Raw genomic sequence first — 19,651 nt, forward strand, 5'->3', positions numbered from 1 at the left:
GCGCCCAAGAGAATAGCTGATTGTCGGGGATCCTGGGTGGCAGACACCCCGCTGATCTAAAATACTACATCAGGGTATCATTAAAGCCTGGGGCCTTCTGAAGGCCGCCAGGGCTGCCATGATTGTATTGCTATTAGGGATGTGTTTGTGGCACATCTTTAATAGGCAGCCTGTTAAAATACATCAAAATTCAATACCATAGTATTGCATTACACTGTATAAACGATCAAACAGTCACAAGTTCTTATTCCCTGTAGGGCTTAATAGAAAAAAACTGAAAGGCTTTGGAAACCTTTATGCATGAAAAATCAATGCACACATCTCTTACAAAGTCCCTGCAGAAACAAAAAGATGCCCTTATCTGTTTTTTTGCATTGAGTCTTAATTTTTGGTGACAGAAAGCATTTTTTTTGTTAAACAAAGGTATTTTATTTAGTATTAAGCATTTCTATATATAAAAAAACAAATAAAATAGGTATCGCTATCATCACACTGACACACAGAATAAAGATAACATGTTATCTTTATGGCACCATGAACACCATAAACATACCCCCCCCCCCCCTCTTCTCCCCAAATGGTGCAATTGCGTTTGTCCCCCAAAAAACAAGCCCTCATGTAGATATGTCACCGGATAGTTTAAAAAGTTATGATGTTTTCAAAATGGGACAGTATGTGACCAGACACAGGAGCATCAGTGACCCATGGTCATGGAAGAGTTAACTAAAATGTGGCACCCATGATGACCGATCACATTCTGGTATTACCTGCAGTGAATATTTCATTTTTGCCTATACTATTGTAACATTCTTGCAGTTTGTATGCATAATCACTGAGTATAATTTGTATGATGAAACAGGTGCTTGAAGCCCAATGGGACAAAGCTATCATCTGTGTTTGATGATAGCCTTGTGAGGACACAGGTACGCTATCTAGGGCTGCTGGAGAATGTCAGAGTGCGTCGGGCTGGATATGCTTACAGACAAGAGTATAAGTCTTTCCTGGAACGGTACAAGATGTTGAGTAAAAAGACTTGGCCCAAGTTCAGTGGAGACCCGCGGTAAGTTCATGTAGAATCACCATGTTCTATGAGGACCTTACAGTATTATAGGGGCTTTTCATAGCCGAGATGGGAAACCATTGCTATAGTTATCAGCCACCAGCCAGAGCCTATGGGAATGGCCAAGCGCTTCAGCCCAATACTGTTTGTGTAGCTATCATTGAAGTGAATAGGAGTTACGGAAACAAGATGACATAACGCAATATTCAGTTTCCATAACTCCCCAAGTATCACAGTTCTTGTAGCTCTCATTCACTTTAATGATGGCTACACAAACACTGTCGGGTTGAAAATTTCATCTGTTTCCTACAGGGGGTCAAAAACAGAGGTCTGGGGTTTCCCATCCCGGCCATAGAAAGCCAACATAGGAACAACCCTTTAAAGTGGAAATGTATATGCATTGTGTATATCAACACAGCATCTTTGGTTCCATCCAGTAACAAAATAGATATGTATATTTATGTTGCAATGGAGCATTAAAGGTGTTGTACCAGAATTATGTTATCCCCTAGCACTTGCTGATTCTGGGGGTCTCACTGCTGATACCCCTGTTGATCTCGAGAGTGGGGGTTCTGTGTCCCCTCTCCTCCTCACTGCAAGGTTAATACACTCCCAGAGCGAGGAGGAGACTGAATGGAGAGCTGGTCGCACTAGCGCTTCATTCACTTTCAGTGGGACTGGAGAGATAGTCGAGAGACACCTGCTTGGCTATTTCCCTCAGCCCCATTAAAATGAATGGAGCACTGACCGTGCATGCTTGACCAACTCTCCATTCACAATGATGTCACTACGGGGAGAGAAGCGACCCCCACATTGACATGCAGAACAGGATACAGGAGTACCGTTCTTGAGATCGGTGGGGGACTCAGGTGTGAGAATCCTACTGATCAGCAAGTTATCCCCTATCCCAGTGTTTCCCAACTCCGGTCCTCAGTGCCCCCCAACAGGTCATGTTTTCAGGATATCCTATGGTAATAACACCTGTGGCAATGCCTGAGGCATTCACAAGAATTACATCACCTGTGCAACACTGAGGAAATCCTGAAAACATGACCTGTTGGGGGGACATGAGGACCGGAGCTGGGAATCACTGCCCTATCCTGTGGATAGAAGATAACTTGTAATTGTGGTACAGTCCCTTTAAATATATTGTATTGATGTTATAGTAATACTGTCATCAGCTATTGGCCAAAGTATGAAGATCTAACTTTTTCCACTTGTTGACACGTTTTCTTATAATGTGTCTGACTATAACGGCCATTGACTTTCATTCAGGTGGATACTTTCCATTATTCTACATTTATCCCACTGATTAGGTTTTGGACACCATTTCTCTTGAGATTTGCACTTTAATATTTACTGTGTTTTGGTTTTCTGACAGGGATGGGGTACGGGCAATGTTAAGTGACCCAGAAGTCAGTATTGCATCTGAAGAACTTGCATATGGAAGAACCAAACTATTTATCAGGACTCCAAGCACAGTATGTATGGCTTTTCCAGTGCAGACGTCTCACTAAAGATCTTCATGAAGTCAGTTACATCCGGAAAACTTTTTTTCCTTGAACTACTTGACATGAATAAGTCTAGAATTCTGATTCCTTATGTCATGTACCTTAAAATGCTCTGAAGTGGCACTCATGAACTGGAGCCGAGTACGGTTATGTTCACATGATAGAAATTTCTCTGACGTGGATTTCACTGAAAACTGGGACAGAAATTCACACATTTAAATATACTCTGTTATAGAGATGAGCGAGCATACTCGCTAAGGGCAATTAATCGATCGAGCATTGCCCTTAGCGAGTACCTGCCCGCTCGGGAGCAAAGATTCGGCTGCCGGCGGCAGGCAGGGAGCGGCGGGGGAGAGTGGGGAGGAACGGAGGGGAGATCTCTCTCTCCCCCCTGCTCATGGCCGCAACTCACCTCTCACCCGCGCCGGCAGCCGAACCTTTTCTTCCGAGCGGGGAGATACTCGCTAAGGACAATGCTGGATCGAGTAATTGTCCTTAGCGAGTATGCTCGCTCATCTCTAATCTGTTACCATCTTTTTGCCCCCTTCTCTAAGGGCAGCATAAGGTAGTGTCAGTCAGTATGTCTGCTGTATGGATCTGTGCAGTAGTTTGGGAGAAACTTGCATTTTATCAGTAGCAGCACATGCATAGAAGACTACAGGAAGTAGTCCTGGATATTCATGAGCTAGCTACACCAGGTGTAACTTGAACCTTCTGGGTCCCAATGCAAAATCAGTAACGGGGTCCCCAACTATAATGCTTTAGTCATAGTACTGGGCTCCATATATGGAAAAGAGAGGCCTTATGGGTCCCCTAAGGCTCCTGAGCCCGGGTATAACCGCATCCCCTATAGTTACGCCCCTGAGCTACACCCACCCCGCCCTTAAATGACTTGGATTTGCTGTGGTTTTAATGCAGAATTCACATAGATATCGAGTCTAATCTGCCGTGTGAACATGGCCTGTGGCAGACAGCAGTGGTTGGTTTGGGGTAACAACCATCAAGTGGTGTTGTATCAGCTGGAGCAGGGATCAACAGCTGCATTGAGGTTGGGTCAGTAAGAGACGTTTTACATGGGACAATTATCGTTCAAAAAACCATTGAATTGTATGAATCTGAACGATAATCATTCAATGCAAACACAATTGAATGATGAATGAGAATTTGTTTGCTTATCAATTGGCGTCCAGTTTATGTAGACAAAAAAAATCATCATTCAGTTATTTGCAAGTTGTTATGTGTAAAAGCGATTGTTCCCGTTTACTGGCACAATGCCCTGAAAGACCAACGATGGAGCGAATGATGAAAAGATGTAAACGAGCCATAGAGGGACTTTATGTGAGAAGCTCATAGAACCAAGAAAAGCCCACGGGAAAAAGCCTCATTTAAAAATGTTGACATTTCACCGATCTCCAATGATGCAACTTTTTACCGACACCCAAGCCTCATCGTTCTTACAACAATGCGGCAATGAGTTGGGTATTGGGACATTGACCCTCCTCTCGGGATGTAAGGACTCGGCTTCTATACATGAGCCTGGAGCATAAATATTTTCCAAAGGCTCCTAGGAATATTCCTTTGGTCCAATGCTTCCATGACACTAGAGATTGGATTCTCTTATGTACATTTCTGCAAACCAGAATCCTCTGTTCGTCAAATTCTTAACCTTCAGAGTAAAAGAAGCATCAGGAGCGTTTTGATCTGCAAAAAAAAAAAAAGGATAATACCTCTACGGCTGAGACAATTAGAGGCAAAATAGTACTTGATGCCTACAATGAGTCACTGGTATCTACTGTAACCTTGTGTAGAACATGAAAGAGAAACTACTGACATTAAAGTCTTGGTACATATGGTAACAATCAGAGGCGTAACGTGAAGCTTCTGGGCCCCAATGCAAAACCTGTAACAGGGCCCCCAACTATAATGCTTTATTCATAGTACTAGGCTACCTATATGGAGAAAAGAGGCCTCATGGGCCCCCTAAGGCTCCTGGGCCCGCGTGCAACCGCATCACCTGCATCCCCTATAGTTCATCCCTGGTAACAGTGGGCAAAAATATGGAAACACCATATGCATGCCTTAAAATCGGTCTCGACATGTGTTATTGAAATGTGATTTATAATCCTATGTAACCTAAGGGGAGGTAATATAACAAAGATGCTGCCGGGCAGAAGTGAACATCTACCCAAGCAACAAGGTTCCATTGGTCACAGGTTTGAGCCACTTAATTGCTGTTACCAGCTGGCTCCCCAAACTACCCAGAGCAGGGCAAGAGGTGAAGTAAACACAAATTTGGTAAGAAAGCTCTCAGCCAAGCAGGAGTCAAAAGGACAGCTCAGTGCTAATGGTTAAAATGCAATGCATTTCGTATGGTGTTTCCATATTTTTGTCCACTCCCTTTAACTTACTTTATGATGCTAAAATTTGATTATAGGTTTCCTTTAGGTCTCGAGATAAAAATTTAAGCATCAAAATCACAGTTTATGGATACTTGCACACAGGGCAGATTTGTTGTATATTTTGCACAGGGGATGCAAGTCTGAAGCAATACATGCACGTGTTACATGTGGATTTTGTTGCAGATTTCACCATGTGTATTACAAAGAGTGTAGTTTGTGGTGAAAATCCACAGAAAGAATTGACATGTTTCGCACCATAGATCAATGTATGCACAGAAAATCTAAACAAGTTGGTATGTGACATGTTGTTATAATCTCATCAGTTTTGCTAGTAGTTTATTACGCTGCGGATTTTCCTTTCCAAAACCCACATGGAAAATGTGCAGCTAATTCACTCAGTGTACATTTACCCTGGGGGTCTGACATATTATATCAAATCCGACAAGGGTTATTACTGGAGTTCCCTGCATGTAATAATACTAAAACTGATAGACCAATGTTTCTGTATCTATTCCCATATAAGATTTCATTAACAAATACACTTGTTTTCAGCTCTTTGACTTGGAGGAAAAACGCAGGAGGAAATTGGGTGAGCTGGCCACTCTTATACAGAAGACCTTTCGTGGATGGAGGTTTCGGACTCAGTATTTGCTTATGCGGAAGAGTCAGATCATCATATCTGCATTTTACCGTGGCCACAGAGTAAGTTTCTAGATCATGTAGTACAAAAGTTCAGCTTGGATCCCCCCCCCCCCACACACACACACACACACACACACAACTTCACTTTTTGGACGTGTCTTACCAATCACTTTTAGCATCGCCAGCTTTTTAAGTGATTCATCGATGTATCACAACACAAGCCTTGAGACATATGTTTTGTTTCCCGCACAAAAAATATACTGTGTTCAGGCCCATTTACACGTAACAATTATCACTCAAAATTTGTTCAAATGATCGAAAATGAGCGATAATCGTTACATGTAAATGCGGGCATCGGGCACTTTTCGTTTGAATGATGATTTCAAGGTGAACTTAAAATCCATCGTTCAGCTAGTGAAAAATAAAGTACCTCTCAATAGACTGCACGCTGTTATCTCCCTGGGAGGTGGCAGATAACATTGTAATCTGCCTCCAGCCGCGAAGAGAACAATGCAGCTGTCTGCACAGCTGGGCTTGTGATTAATCACATGCTGGGCTCTGCAAACAGCTCCTGGAGGCCCTTTTACATGCAAATGAAGATAAAGTGTTAATGGCCATTAACACTTTACGCAAATAGATCACTAAATCTTTCAATCTCTCAGTCATTTGAAAGATGATTATCTTTGCATGTAAATGGGCCATTAGGCTCATACACAGCAACTTGGCTCTAGTGTACTTCTAATAGTGAACTTAGCGTATAATGGTCAGATACTAGTTTTACACAGTGATAAGGATTACAGTGCAGTTACCTTCAGTGATCACAGGTGACGTCATATCTGATTAGTATCTGCATGCACTTAAGTGGTCACTTGGACTGAGAATCAATTGTTTGCTCGGCAATATATATAATATATCAATGCTTCTTAGGCTGTTTTCCCTTACAAATCCTGTAGACAATATATATGTGTTTTTTTTCATTTGCAGCAAAAGAAACAATATCAGAAAATTAAAGTCTCCGCCTTACTTCTACAATCCTACATCCGGGGCTGGAAGGTAAATGACTCTCTACATGATATACATAGTTTTATGGCAAGCAAAATAATGAAATTCATAGTTTCATGACTAATTACGACAAATACTCTGCATCTTTACTTGTAGCATTTAATTCTAGTAATCCGCTATGTGCTTTGAACTTTTGATTAGTGTTAATTTACTTCTAGGCACGTGTGTTGCTGAGGCAGATGAGACTTATAAACCGCCAGTCAGAAGCATCCACCGTTATTTGTGCTTATTGGAGAGGATACAAGGTAGCGGCGCCTCCTTAACTTAGTGCATCCGCTAATTTATTCAAGTTTGGAAAACTTGAATAACAAATGGAACTAACAATTATTCACCTGACAGCACCGCTTTACAGTAGTGATCATCATCAAATCTATTGTGTTTGCCATGACTGATACTTAATGTATCCATGATTCGCCAGGATTTTAAGTCATGCAGTGATAATCACTCCCTTTGCTCCTTCCTTTTCTCCCTCCATCCATTCTGTTCTTTTCTCTTTAATATGCCATGAATAACTCAGAAATGGAACTATCCAAGTGAGAAAGGTTAAAACTTTCTTTAAAATATACATTTAAAACTAATCAAGTTGTGACCCCTTTACTTTTCTTATTTAGGACCTAAAGAGTGCTTGTGCCAAATTTCATGTTTGTACGACACCGGAAAGTTACATTACATAGGGTTGCAAATACTTTGCACTTAACATTGAATAATCAAGTTGTGACCCTTTTACTTTTTCTATTTAGGACCTAAAGAATGGTTGTGCCAAATTTCATGTTTGTATGACACCGGGAAGTTAGAGAATTAGATTAGGTACATTACACAGGGGTGCTAATACTTTTGCACTTAGTAGTGAATTTTCGAGTTGTGACACCTTTACTTTTCCTATTTAGCACCTAAAGAATGCTCCTGCCAAATTTCATGTTTGTGCGACACTGGGAAGTTACATTACATAGGGTTGCACTTGGCATTGAATAATGAAGTTTTGACCCCTTTACTTTTCCTATTTAGGACCTAAAGAAGGCTCGTGCCAAATTTCATGCTTGTACGACACTAGGAAGTTACATTACATAGGGGTTCTCTCTCTCTCTCTCTCTCTCAAGCTCGGAAGAGTACGTTCGCTTAACTCTAGTTGTAACCTCTTTACTTTTCCTACTTAGGACGTAAAGAATGCTGCTGCCATATTTCATGTTTGTACGACACCAGTTGTGTCACGAAGTTAGAGAATTACACAGGGGTGCCAATACTTTTGCATTTAGTATTCAATAATCAAGCTGTGACCCCTTTACTTTTCCTACGGTATTTAGGACCTAAAGAATGCTCCTGCCAAATTTCATGTTTGTAGGACATTGGAAAGTTAGAGAATTAGATTTGGTACATTACACAGGGGTGCTAATACTTTTGTACTTAGCAGGGAATAATCAGGTTGTGACCCCTTTACTTTTCCTGCCTTTCATGTTTGGACGACACTGGGAAGTTAGAGAATTAGTGGCGGGTTAGTTAGTCAGTCAGTCAGGGCTTTTACACACATATATTATATAGATATATACACATATATACATATATATATACACACACACACACACACATTCTTGCTAGGTCACTCATTTTACAGCTTGGCGGTAGTACGCTCTGCACATGCTCTGTCCACTATCCGCTATCACAGAAAATAATCACTAATAATCTTTTTAAAAAACAATGCACAATAATTAAAGCAATTAGCTTCCCCTCGGAAATCAGGTTGACTTTGTCATAAGCCACCCCTTACCTAATCGTACTTTAATCATTATAGCTCAGTGCTATGAATCTGTCAGGACTTGGAGACAAATCTAGACCTAAACACTACAGAACTGATTTTGTATAGGAATAGAAAAATGTTGTAACTGAAAATAAGTAAGGGCGCCTTCACACTGCTGAGAAAATCGCGCAATTTTTTTCGTAATGCGAGAGTAAGTGAAAACGCATGATTATGAAACCAATGATTTCCAATGGTTTCATTCCCATTTGCCATGTTTTCACTCCTACAATGCTGCATCAAAAAATAAATTGCAGCATGTCCCTTCTTTTTGCGATATCGCCCATGGTTTTCAGTGGGGCCGCCGGCAGCAGCACGGGACCCATTGAAAACAATGGGAGAACATCGCAGTCCCCTCCCGTGGCTGTGACAGGGGATTCCTTCAGCCCTGCAGGGATGCAAGGCTGTTTCCATGTGAAAATGCCTCACATCCAGGGGGTTCAGAAGAATTGCGAGCGCAATATCGGGCCGTGAATCACAGTGTGATATCGCGCTCGCCAGTGTGAAGGAGCCCTAAAGCAGATGACTTCTGTACAATTGCACAATGAAACTTTGTTTAAAGCAGACTGAGGAAGTTGAATATGAAGATATGGCTGTATAACACTGTTCTTGTTGGTTGAACACATAAAAAATGGAAAGTGCCACAATTCACGTATAAAATGCTTTCGACAGGCGAGAAAGGAACACCGGAAACAATTCCGATCCCATGCAACAAAGACCCTGGCCAACTTTATCTACCTGAGGATTGTAAGTTTTTCTGCTATTGTTTATGCGTGGTTGCTACAATAAAAGTAAAACTGAACCTTGAAACAAACTTGAAGAGCCGTTAATCTGATAATAGTTCACATAATAGCAATACTTTTCCTATGTTTTTCATATAAAAACATTATTTTATCCTAGTATATTATCTATTAACCCCTTCAGTGGCAGGTTTATTATTACAATGTCAGCACAGCAAACCCTCGAAGTTTTCAGTTGATAGCTCAGTGCTCTGCACATTTCAGCACTAGAGCTGTCCACAGAAATCTTCCGGGGTTTAACTGTATGGTCTGTGCAACAAGCCCCGGAGATTTTCCAGGCGTGCCACTAAAGGGGTTAAATGGCTTGCCCAAACTGAACACTTCCTGTGTCATCAACAGTAGATTGGTTGGGCTTTGTTGCCCAGGCCTATTGCTGATTAGCTGTTCACCATGCTGCTGCACTTGTGTACCGAACTGACTTTTGCAGGAAGCAGACAGCTCTGTTCTTACTGTAGTGGCCAGGCTTGGTATTGCAGACCAAGGTCCCAATTAAAAGAATGAAAACTTTGTTTGCAATACCAAGCTTGGCCACTGTAGTGGGTATAGAGCTGTCTGCTTTCTGCAGAATTCAGCTCAGTGCACAAGCATGCCGGCTTGGTAAATAGCTGAACAGTGAGGTTTCCAGGCAGCAGACCTCCGCCAATCTACTATTTTGGTGCTAGACAAAGATCTTGCAACCAAAACCTTCCATAGGGAAACGTTCAGATTATATATGTGCATATTTGTGTGTTTGATAATGTTTTTTATGTTTTTTTTTTTCTCAGCTTCAAAAATATTTCTTAGGACTGAAGAACAACCTTCCATCAATGTCTATAACAGACAAGACATGGGAGCCTCCCAAATATAAGTTTCTGACCAGTGCGAATGAAGAATTGAAGAGACTATTTCAGCTTTGGAAGGTGAGATGCTCATCTTAACATTACCTGGCAATTCTTCTTCTGGGTCTAGTCATCTCAGGGATCAAAATATGATAGGGGGTTGTGATGTCATGTCCCTCAGTCAAGGACTTTGACCAAAGGTCCACAATCTCTTTGTACAGTCCACGAAGGTGGGGCAAGTACCCTTTAGAATAGTTGTAGAGAGAGACTAAGATGGTGCAATATGGAGACAATGTTCTTTTTAACTTTCACTGAAGCAACTCAAAAATAATGTATATTGGCCAACTCTGGGGAGCGTCCAAGGCCTGTTTTGGCCCCTTAGGGACTGTCTGTCAATGTCAGTAATACCTAAAGGAGTATTGAAGCAATGAGGCATTTTTCCGCTCGATGGGTGAAAACTGATAGATTGGTGGTGGTCTGACATCTGGGACCTCCACTGATCCTGAGAATGGGGGACCTGTGTCCCCTCTATTTCACAATTCACCATTTATTCTCTAATTTTTGTGTATTGGGGAATGGGCCGCTGGGCGCACATGTGGTGACGCTCCATTTATTTCAATAGGAGAGACGAAAATAAGCAAGCGTTGTGCTTGGCTATCTGTATATCGTCATGGTAACTGCAGCAAATTGTATGTCAAATCTATTAAATTTTACATGAGAAGCAAAAAGCTTTTTCCATTTTGCCCCCATCATCTTGATAGAAGGAGAAGGAATTTGACGGTTTCTCATTGGTCCGTTGACATCCGACATATTGCAGTTGGTGTAGTTCACTAAATTGGCTGTCATGGTGCAATAAGCCGAAACTTTATTTATTTTAATTTCTTTTACATACGACTAGAGATGAGCAAGCACTCTCGGATAAAGCAGTTACTCGAGCGAGCATCGCTCTTCTCGAGTAAATGCTTACTGGTCCGAGCGACAGAGGTGAGCGGGGGGTAGAGAGAGATCTCTCTCACTCTTCCCCCCGCCGCCCCCTTGAGCCTGCTCGGACCTGTAAGCAGTTACTCGAGTTACTCGCTTGAGTAACTGCTTTATCCGAGCATGCTCGCTCATCTCTACATACGATCTATTGCACTTACCACAATGATATGCCCCAATGAAAGGAATGGAGCTGGTGCTACGCATGCGCCCTGCCTCTCAGCATAATACCCGGCTATATGTCTGCAGCATTGACAGGAATGGAGCCCCTGCCGTGCATTTGTGACCAGCGGCCCATTCTCCACTATACTACAGAAATGGAAGAATAAATGCTGAACTGTGAAATAGATTGGACATGGGTGACCATTCTCGGGATTGGTAGGGTTCCCAGCAGTCGGACTCCCATGACCTATCCATTTTCAGTCATTCAGTCAAAAGTCCACGTGAGGAAGCGTGTGTTCACCTGCTGGCTACAGCCACCATTGAATACCCCATCAGTCATGACATCTGGGGCTTTTACTCCCCAGCACCATATTAGTTAGGTCGAAGTCTAACTAAACACCTGAGAACTAGTACACGTCACATGACCACAAACCTGGCAATACAACTTTACCACACTGTATTAACTGATGGTGTTTCCTCCACTCCTGGCATGTCGTAAATGAAGTCATAATAGCTTCTCAAATGTATATTATTACCAGGGGCGCCCCTACCATGAGGCGACCTGAGCCTGTCTTCTCAGGCAGCCGGTTGCAGGACCTCAGAGGAGTGCTGGTGGGTTGCCACCCGAACGGTAATGACTAATTGCCAACAAATTGCCAAGAATTTCACTCACTGGGTCTGTAACTCTTCTCTGGCGTGTGGGAGAGGTGCCACTTCACACTTTGCCTTGAGGTTATTATTGTAATTCTAATCAAGTGTATTTTGGCTAAAGTGGTTGGGAAAGGGACATATGACTTGAGTGCCCTGGGCCCAGTTCTTGCTCAGTCCAGCCCGAGTTTAAGGCTGAATTCACACAACCATATGCAAGTTACGCCCAAGATTATTGGGTGCAACTTGAATTGGACAGCACGTGGACATATGTCCACGTACCGACTAATCCCCGCAGGCAACGGATATGTTCGATTTATGACTGTGATGTGGAAAAAAATAAGACGTGCTGCTCTTTTATTCACATGGACCATTAGTCAGTGTGAAAAAGTGCCTGCGGGCGTAACCTAATTGGCTATGGTGTGTCCGAGTGCTGTCTGTGAAATACACGGAAAGTACGTAGACCGCGAATACCGCTGTGTAAACAAGCACTGCGTTTATTATAGGTTTTAAGTGTAAAATATTGTATGAAATTATTTTGTATAAAATGTGCCTAAAATATGTTTGCACTTTGAAATGTGACCGATACGGATATTGTTTTTGAACAGTGTAAGAGATACAGACAGACTATAATGCCTCATCGCAGGACAATCCTGGAAGAAAAGCTAATTGCCCATGAACTCTTCAATGGCAAAAAGAAGTCCTATCGGGCCAGGTCAGTAGATTGTAAATGGCAAAGAGAAGAATGTAAACATAACACTATCAGGCACCGGCAGGTAATAGAATAACTCATTTAGAACTGTATTAACCCTTTCCAATCCACTGTCTGACGTCTTAAGACATTATGATTTAAGGCTGTACATCTCCGATGATGGAAGACGTCTGTTGGGGTTCCATTACTGTATATTGCCAGCCTCTCTGCTGTCGGAGCCTATCCAACATGTCACCTCATGCAGTTCTGGCTTTAGCCAACAGATAGCGTCGTTGTATAACGGCAAAAAAAGAGTAAGCCCCCTAGAAAAACCAGGATACAAATTGGATTGGAAAGGGTTAAACTAGTAGTTTGTTAGGCCGGCTTCAGAAAAGTGTATTTAACCCCTTCCTATCCCAGGACGTAAATGTACTGGCTGGGAAGCAGTTTCTGCAAATGGACATACATTTCCATCCTACGGGTGGCGCAGACTGAAAAAGCTGAGCCCGAGCCGTAGCGACAGCCGGCCTCCCGCTGCAACGCTCCCCCGCAGAATCGACATGTAAAGGATTCACAGAGGAAAGTCGCTCCTTTTGTGAGATCATCAGCACTCTGCCATGTAATTATGAAGAACCAGACAGTACTGCAATGTATTATTAGTGTGATCATAACTAGAGATGAGCGAGCATGCTCGGTAAGGTCAGTTACTCGAGCAAACCTCGCTCATCTCGAGTAACTGCCTTCTCCTCCGAGCCGCTCACCCCCCCCCCCCCGAAGAAGAGGAGGAGAGGGTAGTTACTTGAGATGAGCGAGGCTCGCTCGAGTAACTGACCTTACCGAGCATGCTCGCTCATCTCTAATCATAACATTGCGGGTTCAAGTTCCCTATAGGACATAAAAAATATAAGTAAAAATAGTAAAAACTTTTTTGCGCACTTTCCCCTCTGTTTAAAAAAAAATTAATAAATAAAATGAAACAAATTTTTATCCTGCAGGGTAAATGCTATTAAAGACGTAAAGGCAAAATGATTTTTTGTGTTCATTTTGCCTACCAAAAACACAATAAATGTGCGATCAAAAAGGCCATATGTACCTCAAAATAGTACCAATAAAACTACAACTCGTCATGCAAAAAACAAGTTCTCTCAGAGCTCCGTCCATGGCAAAATAGTAAGATTTGGGCTTTTGAAAAGTGGAGAAGAAAATCCCCCCAAAATTGGTGAGTCTTTAGGTCGCTGTCACTAAGGGTTAAATAGGTCCGTAATACAGATCCGTATTAAGGGTGTGTTACAAAGTACATTACAACTGTAAGTCATCAGTACTTACCTCCATATTGTTTTTATTTGCTACTGGCAAATAGGAAATAATAGGAATATCAGGGCAGAAAGACAAACAAAAGGTCATTCTGCGTTCTTCCATAATATATAGATTTATATTAGCTCCGTATTATGGTTCACCAAACACGGACCAAATCCAGAGCGAAAATACGCTTTTCTGAAACCGGCCTTATTCTGTATTCCGATCTGTCACCTTCAAGACCGTCAGTTTTGTCCTACCAATCAGCCTGAATTATTTCATGAGGTTAATCTTGGCCATGGAGAAATAGATTATCATTTGTATCAACTGATTCTCTTCTTTCTAGTATTGCAAGACCATTCCAAGGTGATGCTCTGGGGATACAGAAAAATATCAAACTTCAAAGACTGATCTCTTGCGTGGAAGGAAGGATAGATGTAGCGACCACTGTGCAAAGAATTAGCAAAAGCGATGGCAAGGTATGTTATCCTTCCATCCAGTCTACCGCCGCTCACACAGCGGTGAGATGATGATGTAAACGTATAGAATCATGGAAGATGCGGCTACGTTCACACTAGCATCTTCATCTAGGAACGAAGGCTTGTCCTCTACGAATGAAGGTGGCCGTCCAGAAGCGATCTGTGTCCTCTGTGAAAGCTCAGGAGGGATAATCATTGAGAAGACTATGTGGCGTTTAAGCGCCCTACAGTTTTTCTGTCTAAAAGGGACCTTAGACCTCATTTCCACGGGCGTATTTGCCTTCCGAGTATATTTTTTATGCGCATAATACGGAGAGCTTAAATCTTCAGGATTTGTAATAGGGTATTCAGACATGAAAAACTGCAGCCCGCCCTATTTTTTTTTTTTTTCTTGGCGCACCTATGTGCCAAAAAAATATGCGCTCCACACATGTTAAAAATGTGCGTGACCAAAACTCTGTGCCCATTTCTTTCAATGGGAAGCAGGCAACCCCCGCAGTGAATTTCGGGGGAACTGCTTGAAATATAAGCCCTTCCCTGAAAACCATCCCTAGCATGTGTAAAAAATGAAAAATATATATACACATCACCTCTTCGGCGCTGTGCAGCTCCGACGCATCTTCTCGCTGACTCCCTGCAGTGTCGTGAAGCTCTTTCTCCTGCTAGGGATTTAAAAATCCCCGCCTCCTGAAAGAGCTGGGTCTGATTGGCTGAGCGCTGAGCCAATCACAGGCAGCACTCAGCCATTCATTGAATGGCAGTTGAGCGCTGCCTGTGATTGGTCACAGCACTCAGACAATCAGAGGCAGCGCTCAGCCATTCATTGAATTCAGTGCCGGCCCCATTGAAAGCAATATCGCGATCCTCTGCCACAGCTGTGACAGCTGTGGTAAGGGATTCTTTTGTCCTCGTGGGGAGTCCCCTCATCACTGAACACTGTAAAGGTGCTGTCACAGTGTTCATTGATGAGGGGACTTCCTGTGGGGAATCATTATGCGCAGCACGGACCTATGCGGCGCACGGATGTCCTATCTTTTGCAGGTGCAAAGATTTTGCGCCTGTAAAAAACAGACATGTTAAAACTACATAGGGAACCAATGGTTCTAACAGACACGATTTTTTTTTTGCGCACATAGACGCGCGCAAAAAAACGCTCATCTGACTTTGCCCTTACGGTGTATTTACACTGGCAATTTTTTTGCGTGATTTCCATGCGTTCTGAGATGCACAGGAAAAGGACCATTTTTTATTTTATTTGCAGGAAAGAAAAATGGCAGCATGTCCTATTTTTGGCTGATATTGCCGTTATTTTCAATGGACCTGCAAAAAAAAAAAAAAAATCACATTGCTCTTATATGCCATGTGATGTGCATACGAGTGCAGTGTGATTTTTCACTATTGAAACCTGATTTTAACGCATATGATTAATGCAGATTTCAGCGATGCGATGAGTTTTTCTTGTAAAACGCATCGCAATTACAGGTTCACGAGCGTGATATTGCTCCGTGTATCTTGGAGTGATATCGCACTCGTCCGTGTAAATGTACCCCAACTGGTTACATTTCCCGAAGCATCACATAGACAACCCATTGATTTGAATGGGCACTATGTAATACAGGATCGGACCTCCGGAGCGCGACATTCTTTGTAACCGCTCTCCACTCTGGCCAAAATATGGGGATCCTGAAACAAAGATCCCCCCGTTCTATCTATTGGTTCAGTATTCACTAATAGAGTATATGAAAATGGGTTTTCTAAAGCGGACAACTCCTTTTAATGGTCAAACTATAGAAGTGAATACATGGAGAAGCGTGAATGCCTGTAAGCTAGGTTTTTACTAAATTAGAGCCCGCCTGATATATCTAAATATCTCTTCTTCCAGGCAACGGGCATGATCCTCTTACTAACAAAAACACAAGCCGTTCTTGCCGATACAAAAGGTCAAGTGAAGACATTCGTGAGAATGGAAGAGATCGCCAGCGTTTCTGTAAGCAAGTTCAGAGACGGCCTGTTTACCATCCAGCTGGCCCAGGTACCGATTTTTAATCCCCCTTTTCACATGAATGTATTTAATCAGTATTTGTAAGCCAAAATCAGGAGTGGGCCCCAAAGGCGTAACTGGAAGCTCTTGGGCCCCAATGCGAAACCTGTAATAGGGCCACAACTATAATGCTTTATTCATAGTACTAGACTCTCATATGGAGAAGAGAGGCCTTATGGGTCCCCTAAGGCTCCTGGGCCCGGTTGCAATTGCATCCTCTGCATCCCCTATAGTGACACCCCTGGAGGGTCCAACTCTTTCCGTTATTCATTCTCTGTGTAGGTTTTGTACTTGGTGTGGGCTCAAAAATCCAGTTGCTAAATATTGACCGAATTGCTGTTAAAGCGTCCTTACAGAATCTGAACCGCTTCTATCTATCATTATTTAATCACAGTTGTCGAATTTGGTTGCATTCATCCTCCATAAATCAGGTTATGCAGCTGACGCTCAAATTATTATACAATCACTGAAAACGGCCATATACTTACATTAGTGTAGGGATTCGCAACACACAAGGAGTCTTGATGCGGCGTGTGAGCTCATGCATTTTGGCCAAAATCCAACTAATGCCTTGCATTTTTTATGTATTATTCACAACAGGCTGAACTAGATGGACATTGTCTTCATTCGGCCTTACATACTATGTTACTATGTTACAAGCACTGTGGCTTTTAAATGCCGGGGGAGCCCAGGGTGACAGTACCAACGTGGTTCACCTATTGAGGTGCAGAGTAGCCTGCTGAACTATTATGGCATCATTAATAGGTTGCTGGTCTGCATGGAAGGTCTACCACTTTGTATCCACTCTGTGTGGGAGTATACACCAAGCAGCTACCCCCTCGATATTAGGAGGTTGTGTGAGTGGCTGTTTCATTGGTGTCCTCCATAGGTGTAATTGGCTCCCTCATTGGGCAGTATGGCTGCCTGCATGCTGAGGTGGTGCACATGTTTGCCCTCCCGTGTCAGTAAGTATATGGCTGTTTTCAGTGTTTGTTTTTTTATTTCCCCTTCTGTGACATATTCCAATTACTATATGAATAATCCTACAGGTTCTTACAGCGGTCAGTAAGTGGTCTCTGGCTAAGCTGCTGTGTTTTTACAGTAACCGATTCTAAGCTCAGCATTGGAATCCCATGCAGGGAAGAGCTGGGTCCTGAATGTCAGATGACTGCTGATCGGTGAAAGTAGAGCAGTGAAGTGCACCAGCAATCGAACGATTGTAACTTCAAGTACCTTGGAGGGATAAAAAATGTATTTAAAAAGTTCAATAAAGTTAAATAAAGGTTATTTAAAAAACCTTTTTCCCTACAAACCTCCTTTATCATATAAAAAACGAAAATAAATATACATATTATATAGCAACAGGTATGTCATAGCCCGTACTATAAAAATGTCTGTGTGAAAATTGATATTTTCCATGCATCCGCCTCCATAAAAGCGCAATAAAAAGTGATTAAAAAATGTTATGGGTCGTGGAATGTGGTGATGCAAATACCATTTTTTATAAAAAGAACTTTTATTTTGCCAAAGTAGTAAAGTATAAAAAAAATTAATTAATTTAAAGAAATTTATATATATATATATATATATAATTATTTTTTTTTTTCATAATTGTAGTGACTCAAAGAATAAAGTTAGCATTTTATATCACACAAGTGCAAATAAAAAAAAAAGTCCAAATTGCTGTTTACTTCTAACTTGCAATAAAAACAAATCAAAACTTTGCGGGTATTATTGTATCTTGTCACCACCAGCACAATAGGTAGAGAGCTAGTAATGGGCTGTATCCGCCCAGTGCACGCCCACATGCTGCTGATTGGCTGGGTGCCACCAGGTCCTCAAATGGTCCTAGCAGTGTGGGGATTTATTTCATGCTGGGATGGTGGTTTAAGGTAAGGGGTGATTTCACTGTTAAGGATTACATTAGTAGCCGTTAATCCTTCCATGTCAGAGCCGGCTTCATTAACATGGAAGTATTTACAGCTAATAATAGAACCCCAACACTGAAACGAACACTCACCCTAACCCTCCATGCCAGGCACACTGTCACCCAGCGCTGTCTCCCTCCCTCCCTCGCCCACTCGCACCCAGCACTGTGCTGCCGCCGCTGCTCCCCTGCGGCCTTCTGCACAGCCTCACCGTCAGCCTCACTCCTTCACCCACTTATACCCAGCGCTGTCCTGCTGCCGATCACCCGCTCACGCTGTGTCCCTGCTCCCCTGCAGCCTTCTGCATAGTCTCCCCGTCCCCCTCTGTCATGCAGTCAGTCACTGTCAAGCAGCACTGTGCTGCTGCCGGCGCCGCTCCACCCAGTGTTCGCCGCTGCTGCCCAGTGCAGGGAGGCCGGTGGGGAAGCCCTTCTGCCACCGCTGCTGCCCAGTCTAGGGAGAACAATGCGTTGTGCTGCTGGGGAAGCCACTGGAGCGCCAGGTAAGCCACTCTTAGTGGCTGCCAGGATCTGAGAGGGGGGCATGGCCGGCCTGTCAAGCAGAAGTTATCTTTTCACCACCCACACTTCCAGTGGTGACAAGATACAAAAATACCAACGTTGCAAATATTCACATTCTATAATTTACTCTAGAAATTTGTAAAAAAAAAAAAAGGAGATTCAGTACTTTATGTTAATGAAGACTGCTAATACTGAGAAAAAAAGATGGTGGATACATATAGCTAATAACATAAGCGGTCACAAGCAAAACAACTGTTTACCTAAATAAGTGGAAAGCAGGTCATACGTGTAACCCATTCCAGCTGCAGCCCTTTTTATTCAGTAAAAGCTATCCTGTCTTTATTCTGTAGGTCAGTACAATTACAGTGATACCAAATGTATACATTTTTTATATTTAACTACTTAGAAAACTAAAATAATTTTAAAAAATTGTTGTCGACATTTTATCTCCTCCATAATTTATTTTTTTCATCAATGCAGCTGTGTGAGGGCTTATTTTTTTGCAAGGTGACCTGTTTTTATTGGTACCATTAGAACCTTTTGATTGATTTTTATTAAAATTAATCTTGGAGGTAAAGTAAAAAGGGCAGTTCTGGCACTGCGTATTTTTTTTCTGATGGCACTTACTGTGCAGAATACCACTTTTTTAATGCATCAACTGGGAAAACTGCTTTCAAATTTTTTGAGGTTATTTAAATTTACTAATTAAAAAAAAAAAACTATTAATCTTTTTATTTTTATTTTTTACTTCCCATGGAGTATGTGAAATTGCGACCATTTTAACGCATGTACAATATGCTGCAGTACTTAAGTACTGCAGTATATC

The 19,651-nt window shown here is 42.2% G+C and overlaps 1 protein-coding gene across 1 annotated transcript in view; it reads left to right on the plus strand.

The window, feature by feature from the left end:
• Positions 1-19,651, plus strand: part of MYO1A (myosin IA) — a 77,656-nt gene that overhangs the window by 52,789 nt on the left and 5,216 nt on the right. Inside the window, exons 18-27 of the mRNA XM_066584456.1 lie at positions 860-1,060; positions 2,442-2,541; positions 5,523-5,672; positions 6,597-6,665; positions 6,833-6,919; positions 9,136-9,210; positions 10,028-10,162; positions 12,478-12,584; positions 14,203-14,335; positions 16,218-16,367. Of these exons, the coding sequence (XP_066440553.1) occupies positions 860-1,060; positions 2,442-2,541; positions 5,523-5,672; positions 6,597-6,665; positions 6,833-6,919; positions 9,136-9,210; positions 10,028-10,162; positions 12,478-12,584; positions 14,203-14,335; positions 16,218-16,367 (1,207 nt within the window). The remainder of the gene's footprint in view (positions 1-859; positions 1,061-2,441; positions 2,542-5,522; positions 5,673-6,596; positions 6,666-6,832; positions 6,920-9,135; positions 9,211-10,027; positions 10,163-12,477; positions 12,585-14,202; positions 14,336-16,217; positions 16,368-19,651) is intronic.

This window comes from Eleutherodactylus coqui, chromosome 1 (assembly GCF_035609145.1).
Source record: "Eleutherodactylus coqui strain aEleCoq1 chromosome 1, aEleCoq1.hap1, whole genome shotgun sequence".
Lineage (NCBI taxonomy): Eukaryota > Metazoa > Chordata > Amphibia > Anura > Eleutherodactylidae > Eleutherodactylus > Eleutherodactylus coqui.